The 14220-nt window shown below is 42.5% G+C and overlaps 1 protein-coding gene across 12 annotated transcripts in view; it reads right to left on the bottom strand.

The window, feature by feature from the left end:
* kcnt1b (potassium sodium-activated channel subfamily T member 1b) overlaps positions 1-14220 on the bottom strand; it is a 53039-nt gene that overhangs the window by 24066 nt on the left and 14753 nt on the right. For 10 of the 12 annotated variants that reach the window (XM_086110902.1, XM_086110895.1, XM_086110901.1 and 7 more), the window contains exon 4: positions 277-356. In XM_086110902.1, coding sequence (XP_085967028.1) covers positions 277-356 — 80 coding nt within the window. Of the gene's footprint in view, positions 1-276; positions 357-5821; positions 5846-12380; positions 12790-14220 lie in introns of those variants that run through there. The other 2 variants (XM_086110899.1, XM_086110900.1) reach the window with 2 other exon arrangements.

Consider the following 14220-nt stretch of genomic DNA (forward strand, 5'->3'; position numbering starts at 1 on the left):
TTTAGTGGAAGGGCTCCATTAATGGAACGGATCCTGAGAGCTTTACCGAAGGACAACCGGTGTGAGATGTTTTGATCCTTTGTTTGTTGCATTTCCTCATTAGAACAATTTGCCACCCTTCCTCTCAACAACGAATTATAGCCGCAATATGAGGCCTAATGTAATTATCAAAAGCCCAAGTGAGACAGAGATTGGATGCTTCATCATCGAGCGAATATGCATTGTGAGCCCTCAACCATTTGCTTTGCCGGATATTGCGTTGGCTGCTCTACTTACTTGACCTTTGGTTTTTGATGAAGAAAAGCTTCAGCCTCTCCTTGAAGGTGTTTTCATTCACGTAGAACTCCACCTGCACCCTGTCGGGAGATCAGTCGCATCTTATCTGAAATGTTCATATTCACGTTCGAAAGCCAAGTGCGATGGTCTTCGAAAGAGACAAGCAGTTCATGAAGTTTTGATTTGGTGAGCACTCAGGTCACGTTGTTTCTGAGTACACATACGTACAGTAGGCGCCAGTGCATCCTGCCATCTTCAAACTGACACAAAGGTGGTTTCCTACAACCGTTTTGGATCCGAAACAGCCCAATTTGGCAATGAGAAGGGGCGCAAGCGCAAAAGGTGTCGTTGTTATTCAGAACATATTCATTTTCAAGACTTGTAGTAAGAGTTTATATCCATCCGTCCATCCATTACCTGAACCGCTTTATCCTCACGAGTGTCGCGGGTGTGCTGGAACCGATCCCAGCTGTCTTCAAGCAATAGGCGAAGTGCACCCTGAACTAGTTGCCAGCCAATCGCAGGGCACACAGAGACGAACAACCATCTACGCTCACACTCGATTAGGGACAATTTAGAGTGCGCCATTGACCTGCCATGCATGTTTTTGGAATGTGGGAGGAAACCCACCTGGGCACGGGGAGAACGGCAAACTCCACAGCCAGAATCGAACCCAGGACCTCTCCACTGCGAGGAGGATGTGCTAAGCAGTCGCCCACCATTGCCGCCCGAGTGCACGGGCGGCAAATTTACGAGGAAATTTAAAAACTATAGAAAGATGATTTACAGATCGCACTTTTGTTTCAACGCCAGTGGAGTACTCGGCAGAATACTGCTTCCTGGAGGAGTGTTATCCAAGAGCGGCAGCTCCATTGCCCAAAGATGATGTCGCACTCTTCGTATTTAGACCACAAATTACAGCTCAGAGTGAATCAACAGCCTCCTTGATGAATGCAGCCGAGTTGAACGCTCCATTTTGCTGATTACTTAACTTTCACATAAAAATAAACAGTAATTTTAGTGATCAAGAAATTGATGATTATACCTATCCCTGAAATACATGGGGGTGAGGAGGGCATTTTCCCACTATATATAAAACCAAATAATGGGTTGAAATGTGTAGGTATTTTTTTCTTTGCTCAAGTTGTTGAATCAGACACCCGTTTTCTGTCATTAACAACAGAAATCTAAAGGGAAGGAGACAGAACCCATTTTAATGACCCTGGTGCAGCGAATGACCACTTAAGCTGTGATGATGATGTCGAGGCTTCGCTCCGATAATGCAGGTTCCGTAATGCAGTACGGCTCATTGTCGCTAATGAACACGGAGGGAGTAATTAAAGGAACACGGAGCTGACAAGATGAATAAAGGGCACACAAGAGTCGGGGAGGAGACGAGAGAGCAGCAGGGCCATTGTCGCCGACGACCTGAAGTGTAGGAGGACGACAATAAGAAATGCAGCATTCCCCAGGCTAATTCCCACCGGTTGCAACCAATTGGCTCTGTCGCCATGGATACAGCTTCCAGGGCAGGAAACGCTCACTCACGTGTCTGTGCGCTTTCAGAACAAGGAATTAATGGCGAGCTGACAAGCTGAAACCCACAGGCACTCCCATTCCCCGGGACTCCATCCCACCCGAACACACAGCTGTGAAATCACCTTTGATCGCATGATGAAGTGTCGTGCAGTGAATTGACGGCGAATCGGATCAATAATGTATGCAGGCCAGGTGGTTTCTAATGAAATCACCTGTCAGACTAGACATATGCCGCAGCAGCAAAGGCAGAGAGTTTACCGGTCTTTGCGCACAGCAGCGTGAGCATCCACGCAGTTACGCACAAGAGAGCACTCCAACTTGAAATCGGACTCCAAAATAAACTCCCATCTAATAATAATTGCTGTGATGTCACGCTTTGTTTGAACTGGCTCGAAGATCGTGCCGTGTGTTTGTCTGCATCTCCGTGTGGGAGGGTGAGACGAGAGTAGTAGCACACTGCTTTGGATGGCAAAAAGAAAAGTGCTTGGTGTTGTGACAGGCTTCAAATGGGAATGAAACATTGGGTTGCATCCATTCGTCGACATGTTTTTTTTAAATTTCAAATTGACAGAAGAAGCTGGACCTTGGACTGCTTATGAGCCAGTCAACAACCACAGGGACAATGTGAAGAACACAAAGAGTGGGACTCGCAATTGTCAGATACATGAACACTACCAATGGAATACGAAATTGTTGTGATAATTGAGTTGTCCGCTCACACAAATAGACATTGAGTCTTAAATTAACCTACCGTGCATGTTTTTGTAACGTGGGAGGATGTCAGAGTAACGGGTCAAACCCAACACGAGAGAGAACATGCAAACTCGGGGAAGAGATTGAAATCCAGGAACTCAGAAGTGTGCGTAAGACGCGCTAACCACTTGAACACCAGGCCGTCGTGATAAATGATTAACAGTGAACTCCCACATATTCGCAATTCAGCAGCTAACCTTCACCATTTGCGAAGGAATTTGTCTATTTGCCGTTTTTGTTCTCGATCCAAAGCAAAGTATTACTTTGGCGCCATCTACGGTAAATTAATCTAAGCGTTGTTGTTAGCTTTAATTTTTTGAAAGTGATTTTTCATTTGCGTTTGAAATATGCCCTGTTTTGATGGCATAGCAGCGTCAAAGGTCAAACTAAAGTATGTTTCTACTTCTTTCCAGAGGCAGCAACTAATAGCCAGTGTCGTCTACTTGGCCTTGAAAATTTGTTCGTATTCCCTAACATAAATTATTCCGTCTAAATGCATAAAGGTACGTTTATTGACGAAATACGGTTTGTTTAAAAGCTTTGTTTGTGTTTAAATATTTTATACATATATATTTTTTTATCCATGGGTGATGTCATGTCAGTTTGTGCTAGCGTGTCATTAAGGCTAGTACGCTAGCTAATACTACTGATGAGCCTCACATGATGGTGGCTTATTTGTGTCGAATAATTTAGCTACTAAATTACTGTTCATGTAACACAGGTACATCACTATGAATACCAGAAGCATGGTTTGTTTGCGTTGATATATTTTATAATTTATTTGATTTTTTTACCCATGTGTGATGTCTCAGTGCTCGCGTGTCATTGAACAAAATGTCGTGATTATTTACTGTATATTTAGGCGTAAACAATAACTGATTAAAAACCCAGCAGTGCATTAATTCCAATCGAGGTCACAAAAAGAGCACATCGTCTACAATTCATGACCATAATCCCACAGCCTGGCATCGCCAATCTTGCCGTAACGGTTTCCAGTGGCATGTTTAATTCACTTAAATTGCGTTGTAAGCAATATGGAAGCTGCACAGCGTCACTCTTTCTCCTTCACCGCTTGAACACAGTTTTATTTATAATTTGTTTATTCTCTGTGGCCAATAGGCAGGCACCATACCTCAGATGTGATTTAAAGGCTGCAGCCACGCTAAAAATATGCCTCGCTGTCCTGAATATTCAAAAGCCTGTATTGTCTTTTCTCATATCCTCCTCCCCCGCCTTCGGAGAAGATATTACGGAACTGGCTCAAATCCAGACTACCAAAGAGGGAAGTACATAAATTTGGCATAATCACTGAAATTGGACCGTATTGGCCAGCGGCCCAAAGATATCAAGGGAAAAGTGCAGGTGTCAGTCACTTTTGGTCCTCTAAGTCATTGTTACCTGCTGTAAGAGACTATAACAAAAACAAGGGGAGCAGTGGAGACGTAACAGGCACAAAATGCTGAAGCACCTGGACCAACCCGCAGAATTATAATATAAAACTCTTTGCGGTAGTTTCCTGATGACTGCGCATTTCAAGTGGGACGAGTGATATAATGCAGTTGTCAAAAGTCCTTCAAGATTCATCGTGCCATTTGGACTCAAATGTGCAGTAGCAGCAAGATGTCACCAATGTCAAGATTTTGAGAAGCCAATTTGAATAAAAGGTCAGTGTGCAAGACTACCAGTGGAGCTTCAAAAATTGAATACAAGTTGTTGCAGGATAATGGCAAAACTCAGATTTTCCTGGATTATAAAGCAGAATTTCCCATTCAAAAATAGAAAAAAAATCATTTCATAACCTAACAGGTGTCTTTTGCAATAACATTTTAACATTGTATACAAGTGTAACAATAAGTTAACCAGTTACTATCCGTGTGTGAACTTCAAAGAAAGAGTGATACCGTGGCTATGAAAAGTCTACACACCCGTTCAAATGCAAGGTTTTTCAGAAATGAAAAAAAAAATGAGACCAAGATAAATAATTTTTCAACCATTACGATAACATATAACCTGTACAACTTCATTAGAAAAAAACATGCTGCCACCACCGTGCTTCATTGTAAGTATAGTGTTCTTTTGGTGTTTGTGCCAAACATACTATTTGGAATGATGGCCGATGATTTCAATCTTGGTTTCATCGGACCACAGCACATTTTCCCACATTTGGGAGATTTTAAATGTGTTTTTAGAAAATGAACCCATAGTGTGATTGTGTGAAATTTTGGATCAATTTCAGTCTTGTAAGCCAACAGGGGCCTCTGACTTGAGAGGTTTTACTGTATATGCGCTTGTAGCACCAATTTGTTGAGATTTAATTAAAAAAAAAAAAAAAAGAAAAAAAGAATCCACGTGATGCTAAATTACAGCCGATGCTTTTTATTAGCTCCCAAAGGAAAAATAGTAAGCGGGATATCAGGTGTTTGGGGTTGCACTGACCGCAGCCATGTTCAAATATTTATGAGACTCATTCCAATTGCTCCTGTGATTCCTCTCATTCAGAAAAGGAGGTGCCAATAACATCAGTCAGCGTTTTGACAGAACCAGCGCCGAGAGTCCAGGAGTGAAGGAAAAGAGTCCACGTCAACATGCTAAGCACGCACCACTTAGTATGCCCCCGGGGGATCAAAATCCATTTTCTACCACCCATGTTGTACGGCATCGTAAATACATGAATGCTGTCGTCAGCGGAAAATGCAAAACAAAGAAAGTCATTGGTCCGAATACAATATATAAGGAATCAACCACTCCCAAATGCTGCTTCGTTTAAGTACGATTGGGAAGTTGTAACATGCAAAGTTCACGCAACTGTCTCGCTTATGAAGGGATCAATGCTCAGTCATATTGAGAAATGGAGATGTGAGGAGCAACTGACAGACAAATCAAAAAGAGTCTGCCATTTTTGACCCGCATGCTGCCTTTTCACCATTTTGTGTGGTGTTATTGAATAATAAAAAAACAAATCTGTCAATTTGCTTTCTGTTCTTTGTTCTTGTACGTTTTGTCACCACAGCAACTGTTGAAAAGGTAGCCTTGAATGGCAGCATCATTATCAGTGTTGTGCAGCAATATCACTGCTCAGGCAATAATCAAAAAAAACACCAAAGATGGTCGTGGTGATAGTTAGACAATCGGCGTATAAAAGTGAACAGCGCGACGAGTGCCTCTGTTTATTTTCCCGGTGCGTCCTTTTGTGCCGGTAACCCTAGGAAGACATAATCCATGCCATGCAAGCATGATGCTGCCAGAGACTTACTGGGCATTGGTTGAGTCCATACTGTACTCCTCCTGATACCTGGACGCAGCACACACGGACACAGATAGGCACCGGTTAGGACAGCGAGGGTAAGGGAAGGACACGATGGGACAGAGAGAAGAGGATTCCGCTGCAGATGGCTTTGGTTGGCTTGCGCACAGGAGCAACAAAAGCTGATGGTATGTATACCCGAGGAGCAAAAACACACTTCATGCCAACCATGGGAGACCAGTGAACACACACATTGCCGGCACACTGTCCCGATATGGATGGCCGGGAAGAAAGCCACGAGCGGGGCAAATTTTACTGACAAACCACTATTGTTAAAAGCTGATCGTCTTACAGTTGAGGCTACGCGGTTTAAAAGTTTCTGACAAGGAGTCAACGCATTTACGCCTTTCGAAATGGGCTAATGGAGCGTCCATTAAAGCCGGGAAGCAAGCAGCTAACTCACAAGGGAAGGACCTGCACATCCCATTAATCTGAAACATCTCCCGCATATCGACAACATGGCTGAGTCATTGAAGCAATACTAATGACTCAATAAAATGCCCAATTGTGGCCGTTCGTGAGCAGCAGCTGCTTTAAGCGGAGTTTCTACATCACTGAAATGGGCACGGCGCTCATTCGCTTCCAATTTGTTGAATCTATTCACTTCAGTCGGTCTTTGGCGTGAACAGTCTTGCCTTGAGTCTCACTCGTAACAAGGCATTTCGGTTCAATTGATCTGATTCAGAAGCAAAACAACAACCACAAAACAAACGTAGCGTACACCTGATAAAGTAACAGTGGTCTTTTGACACGCTACGCGTGGACAATAAAGCTGATCGGTAGATTGTTAGACAGCCCTGCCAGGGCTTCAGTACAAGCAACAACAACGTCTATGAGCTCACTGAAGGCAACGCTCGCACGGGTAATTTACAGCTGAAAACGCATTCGTGATCCATGCAAGAAAATAGGCTTGCTAGCAAAAACAACATCAATCCATATTCATCCAATTAGCATCTCTGTGCCCTTCGGATATCATCCCTTTGATTTGAAACGTTGGATGAAGCATAGCGCGCTCAGCTCACCTCCTGTGCGGTAGATGTAGAAAGAAAAAAAATAAAACAAGCTGGTGCTGAGCGAGCGAGACAACAAGTGGAAGGCAGCACTTTGGAAGCACGCTTTCAACCACATTCGGGACTCTAACGGATCTGAAGAGGGAGGGCCTCGGCTCGCACAAGGGCATTATCTCTGCGGCACTTTCAAGGGCAAATGGGATTTGGACTTTCATTTGTGGGGGGGATGCCACTACTGCAAGAAAATGTGACCTGACACTGTTAAGGTATATTTAAAGACTAAGTTGGTAATTGTAATTATGTACCGTATTGGCCCGAATATAAGACGGCCCTGATTATAAGACGACTCCCTCTTTTTCAAGACTCAAGTTTGAGAAAAGACTTTTTGGACACCAAATTAATTTTCATGCAGAAAATAATTACAGTACATCTGAAACAAATGATTACAACAATATATTTGAGAGGAAAATCATGTTATTTTGCCTCATTTAAATCTTAATATGTGAACATTTAAATATTGAAACTAAAGTGCAATCACATTCGTAAATGAATGGCTTCTGGTTTTTGAAATGTAAATTACATCATAACTTCTCCTCAGCTGCCGGTTAACCTGGCCGATTTTCGACCCACTTTTCTCCAGATTGTCGCTACATTTCTCCATTTTCTGTTATCTCTTCTATTATTTTCTTCTCTTTTCTTTCTTACCGCTATTTTTTATTTTTCTTCTTCATGCTCCCGCCATTTTTATTTTTATTCTTCGTGGCACGGGTTCGCTTTGGCCTGGGGAGTCAACGTCATCATTTGCTTCAATGATATCTGGCGCCATCTAGCGTCGTGAATGGGTATAATGTCTAGACCCCGAATATAAGACGACCCCCACTTTTTCAGTCTTATTTCAATGCAAAAAACACCGTCTTATATTTGGGCCAATACGGTAGTTGAGACAAGTTAAAACTAAGCTTGCCCCATGTAGCAATATTGTTGAGCCCACACGTCATCCCTCTGTGTGGGCATGACTACGACAGGGAATCGACTTTCTTGCGCATCTGTGCCGTTCATGAAGCTCCATGGCCGTGTGTCAATCGTTCTGGTATTCATCATCTGGTATTCAAACTCGAATCTGTGAAGGATTTTGCAGGCGACATCCTTGAGATCAAGTCAACTGGCCAAACAGGTCGTGAGCTTCATGCCAGACTCTTTTGGGCTGCCCACCAAATAGAACATCCGTTCTCCCTGAGCATCGCTTTAAAATTCAATAACATTTCTAATTACATTTTCTTCTTCCTCTTAGAAATGCTCTGAGCTTTCTGGATGAGTCAGATGTCAAATGGAACATATATTTAAAAAAAAAAAAAAAACCCACTGAGATAATTACTCATTCTCACTTTCCCCGAGCCTCCGAAATGAATCCATATAAAATATTGATCTCAGGGGCGCAAATGAAGGAGACTCATGAAACTCACTGCCTGGCATGTATTTGTATCTTCATTTACTCATGACTTTTTTTTTAATTAGTTCATTTTAAGGCACGCTCATCAAGGGAATCTTCAGTCCTGACTTCATTAAAGACGACGACGCTGCTGGCCATTGTATAAGATAATCAGAGGAGCGCTTGAAAACAGCTCATTAATACCCGGGGTGGGATTAGATCAAATGAAAGTGTAATTGTTCTGTGGTGGACATGAGGGCACAAATGATCATGAAAAGCAATGATGCATGACTTTGTATTACAAAAACAGTGGAATCATTTGCACAGACGTACCCACTATGACTTGTTCTGATACCTGTGCACAACGGAGAGTCAAATTTGGGATATTTAATAGAGGGGACTTGACACCGAAAGTCATGTCCAATTGAATTATGCTTTATAATTCATGATATGCTTACTTGCTTTGCTTGCAAATAATAGCTCAGTCGCAATAACTCATGTCGGACATTTCCCTCCGGATCAACCTTTTCTCGTAAGAGGTACGCACAAAGTGGGAAATGACAGAACCGATCCATCAAGAAGGTGACCGCGTGATAAAATGTGGTTGCCAGGAATGAGAAAACAAACAGGGAAGCAAATAATGCAAGTTGATCAATAGCAAAAGTGATTCAAACGGGCAGCGACGGCTGCTCTGCGAAAAGATCAGCTGAGGGGCGGGATGCGGTTCGGCCTTTCTGTCAATCAACAGCCCCGATTTGCTCTTTGTCAGATTGCTTCTGAGATGCTGGCTGACGGTTTGGTAAAGTGCTCCAATCAGTCAGCGGTATACACAAACTGACCATTCAAATGTTTTGGGGTTTTTTTGTACAATGTATGGATCCCAAATAGAGTCCTCCCAGCAAGGCAATAAGCTGGCAGAATCAATCTTTCTGTTTAGACCACATTCAGCTGTTGAAGATGCTCCAAGACTCATTAAGCCCTGACCAATACTGAGCAGTGAAATATTGCGCGGGTATTTTTTTTTTCCCTTCCACTCAGAAACAATAACAGGGTGAATAATTTAAGTCAAAATACGTGCATTCTGCTGCTGCAGAGGATCACTTTATTGATCGGCCAGCCATTATTTATTTATTTATTGCAAACACAAATCCCAAGGTGACTGTATTTCACGAGCGAAACAGCCTCGAGTCTGGTCAGCATTCTGTGGCTCGGCTTTCAATTGAACAGACTGAAAGCTGAAGCTAAAGTAACGCCATGAAAATGGCGTTGAAAAAGAGAATCAGCGTGGCTCGCGATTCATCTAAAGTTCTAAACAGTAGTCACCATTAAAAATGTTCCTGGGGACCCCCCACCCCAAAAAAAAAAAAAAAAACGCTACATGAGGACATCTTAGGTATCAACCTCATCTTCATCTCGGGCCACGTTGTAGTTGTAGTTTCACTCAGAGGGACCATATAAGTGTCTAATCTCATTATATTAAATGTACAGTGCACTTATGCCCCTGCATTTGATTGACTGGTGCCCGGAGATGAGAGTTTAATTCGTTCCTTGGCCATGCTTGTAACTGAAATCACTAGCAACCACATAAAGTAATAACATCATTAATCAGAATGCAAAGAAATAAGTAGCTTGTGCATCATCATTTCATGCTGCAACCTAGCTCATTGTGCTGCTCCAACTGGTGTGCCCGCATCGGGCAACAGGAGGCAATATAAGACCAATAAGACCAATACTTCTTCTATTACTACCGTAAGTGACTCAGTAAGATTCTGTAATATTATCCGTTATTTCGAAAACCGCTATTATCGATGCTAATGTTAGCACGTCAATGCCGTTTCCTATTGATTGTTAGCAATAAGCCAGGGGTGTCAAACTCATTTCACATGGTGGGCCACATACGGCCTCGGTAGATGTCAAGTGGGCCGGACCATTAAAATGAAACCATACTTTGCTATAAATAACCAAAACAATATGTCTTTCCTTTGTTTTGGTACAAAGAAGCACAAGAACATTAGGAAAATGTTGAAATTTAATGAACATATCTTTTACAAAACATTTCACGAAGCACCTTACATTTCCTTCGACAAATGTGCAATTTACTTTTATCATTCACATATATGCATTGCAACGGATCCCACAGATTGTACAAACTTTAACAAGTAATTGGTATTGAAAAATACAGTAATGCACTTTAAGATTAAACGAGATTTATGAAGAAAAGGATTTTTAAGCCATTTACACATGCATAAAAAATCTAAATGTAATCCCTGCCTACACCTTTCAAACTAAGGAGAGTGCTATTAAATGTGTAAATCTGAGAGTGCTATTGATAACGTCTGCTGTCATGGGTCTGTTTCAGTGACGGACTGAGGCTGCTGTTGTCTTCTCTGATCAAAACAGTATCTCTTAGCGGATACTCAATGACTTGCACCTTATTAAAAATATTAATTCTGTGTCTTTTATGCATTTTTTTCACTTTTAAATTATCCTGCGGGCCTGAATGAACCTCCTTGCGGGCCGGTTCCGGCCCGCGGGCCGTATGTTTGACACCACTGCAATAAGCTTTCCTTAAAGCTAATGCCAACAAAGCTATGGTTGTTCTAAATAGCTCTTGTTTTACGTGTACAGGACTTTTGTTTGTTTTTTTAGACAAGAAGTTGAATTTGAAATCAAGTCTTGGGATATGGGTCATTCAGGAATTGACGTTTTACATCCCTCCCATCAAATTTTAACAGCAAAAAAGCTAGCTTCTACTCTTGAGAGAAAGCTAACATTTGTCAGGTTTTGCAACCCCGTTACTGTGATTACAGTGACAGATATGGGAAACAGCAAATAATTCATGTCATAAAAATTGGACCATTGATCTGTGCGGAATTAATCAAGCATTTGGTAGTTTATTTGCTCTTATTGAAGCCAAAATATTCATCCAGTTCCAGAATGACCCATATATCCATCTATCCATTATCTGAACCGTTGTGTCCTCATGAGGGTCATATAATGCCATGCAAATATTTTAGTGCACAACTATTGTTGAATTTATGTTCATCGAGATCTGATGAAAATGAATAAAGTGAAAAGAACGTTGCAAAATGTTGTTTCATCTCTGGTCCCTGGTCTTAAATTTGGACATGAACGGTTGATTCTCAATGGTGCTTATTTTTCCCCACTTTGTCTGGTCACTAGTCCAGGGTGCCTCTGCTTGAATCGGCTCCAGCCCATCCATGACCCGAATGAGGATAAGCGGCGATAGAAGATGGATTGCTCATTGGATGAAAAAGGACTAAAGTATTCATCATGTTGTGGTTAGCTCAGTGAATCGTTGCAGCAATCGTGTCGGCATATACAATGAGACAACGAGACCGAAATCAACACTGTTAAAAACAGTAAACGCCGAGCGATGCTGGAAATACTCTCGACTCCCCACTGCAGCAGCAGAGTTGAGCAGTGCTCTCTGAAACACAGCCAACCCCTCCAAAAAAAGCCCTACATTTGTATAGTGTGCTGCCAAACTGGCTTTAAATATCCTACAGTGTTTTGAGTGCAAAAATGATTGTATCAAGCCGATTTGCTTCTTTGATAGCTGTCAATAAAATAGTACATCACTGTCCTCTATCATGCATTTGCTTAATGCCAACAATATCACCCATGGTTTGCATTTCACATAAATAAGGTTGCATTACGTTTAAAAAAAACAAAACTTGTTGGAGAGTCAAGTGGGAATGCAGCATTGATGGAATTATATAATCACGAAAGTCAGCCTTAACATGGAATGCATGTGACGCCGAGATGTGTTTGAAAAAAAAAAGAAGAATGACAGCAGGTGCCTTTGCAATATGTCATAAAATTGCCTCGCACAGAGGCTGTCAGGCCGTTTTGTCGAGCCCATGTTCCTCCTCGCGTAGCTAACTATCGCGGCATGGGCACGGGGGGGGGGGGGGGGGGTCAGCATTAAACGGTGATTCAATATCAATCAACAGTTCAAGTTTGGCCGCGAGCTATTTGCATGTAAAAGACGAATGTATGTTATGTGCATGGTCGTGTCCGTATCATGCTGCAGCGCGATCTCTACCTTTGGCCGACATCGCTCCCAAACGAGTCCATGCTCCTCAGAGGGTTGGACGAGTGCACCCAGGTGGGCTCGGGGGATTTCCGCACCTCGGTCTTCACGTCTGGGTCGATCTCCGAGGGCGAGGGTGTCAGCTTGGCGCCCGCCATGCTTCTGTGTCGAAACCTCGCAGGCGCACAGCTCGCTTCAGCGCATCTTCGCCTCGCTCGGGCAGCACGGAGGAGTCACAGGAGGGCGAGAGGCGCCCTCCCTGTCGCAACGGCGGGTGTTCTCGGGAGAGAGGATGTGAGGAGCTCCCGCTCGCTTCCTGCTTGTCGAAAGCTTGTCCATCCCTGACGGAGAGGAGCGCAGTCTCCCCGCGTCGTCACGACGTAACGTCAAAGCTGCCTCGGCCAACGAGTCTCTCAGTCTTACGTCACTCGGAACTGTTTTCGCGTCTTTGTTTTCATCGCGATTGAAGCGCTGTTCATATTCCAAGTAAGATGTTTAGGACCCTCGCGAGTATCGTCCACATACATCTCAATTATTCAGACACTCCGAGGCTTTCGTTGTGACAGTCGGCATGAAAAGCAAACCGCAGTCAAATAAGCAGGTGGCCTCTTCTAACACGTTTGCATGGCAGCAAGGTAATACGATAAAGCGAAACTTTTTTTTTTTTGCATGGACCACCTTGTACAGTAGGTATGAAGTAAAGTAAAATGTTATGTTCAACTGCCAGGTTTGTGTGATATTTAAAAAAAAAACATTTAAAATCTCACAATTCCGTGTGGGAAAATTACTGGGCGATAAAACCCTGATTTAACTTTCTAAATAAAAACAAACAAACAAACAAACAAACCAAAACCCCCCACACCTCAATGGTGTCCAAATTACGGCCTGGAGGCCATTTGTGGCCTGGCTACTGTTTTCTAACAGCCCACTGCAACATTTAACATGGTCCACAATGCTATTGATAAGTTTATAGTTAAAATAGTCATAGAATTTCTGTGCAGAACAAAGATTACTGGTATACAGTTTCAGAAACAAACTAAAAAGTTTTTCCTCAAGTATGGTCAGCTTACTACAGATTGCTTTTGTCTTGGTTCTGAATATGGAGGTAGGATTCAGCTCCTGCTCAGTAGATCCACTCCCCTCCCCAAAAAAAAACAAAACCCTATTTGCCCGATCACCTTTTGGCATGTTCAGTCAGGTAAAATAAAAACAAATCATTAAAACTGGCCCCCGACTTCCTTCTATTTTTCTGTATGCGGCCCTCAGAGGAAAAAGTTTGGATACCCCTGGCATAACTAAAATGAAGCATGGTTTCTGCCAGAACTGGAGTCTTATTCACGGTACGGGGAATTCAAACCAGTTCCAACTACTGGCAAACAATTCCATCTTCATTCAAATTGCATATGATCTGGAGCCTCATCCAGCTGGCTGAGAGAAAGAAATATGACCTCACTACTGATCAACAAAACCGAGCCTCATTTGTCAAGGCAGAATTTCTTCTCTGTTGATGTGTCCAGTCTGTACATCATTTGAATGTTCGAAATTTCATGAAATGAGACTCACTACAGAGGAGTTAAATGACTTGAATAAGCATGAACCTGTTACAAGGTGTTTCCAGTGGTTTCAATATATGCCTGCAGCAAGAAAAAGGAAAGAAATAATACAATTAAATGTCCTCTTACTGATGCATTGTTACAAAATGCTGATGCCTTGGAACACCATGCTCATATCCTTTGTGTCTTTTAAACAATCTGATCCACGTGAACTTGACTACAAATCAAAAGGCGGGCACACTTCTGGCACAAAGTTGGCAATGCTTAAAAGACATCTGCATGTTCTTACTTTTCATAGT

Source organism: Hippocampus guttulatus, chromosome 5 (assembly GCF_054856545.1).
Source record: "Hippocampus guttulatus isolate MCC_2025c chromosome 5, RoL_Hgut_1.0, whole genome shotgun sequence".
NCBI classification, from domain to species: Eukaryota; Metazoa; Chordata; class Actinopteri; order Syngnathiformes; family Syngnathidae; genus Hippocampus; species Hippocampus guttulatus.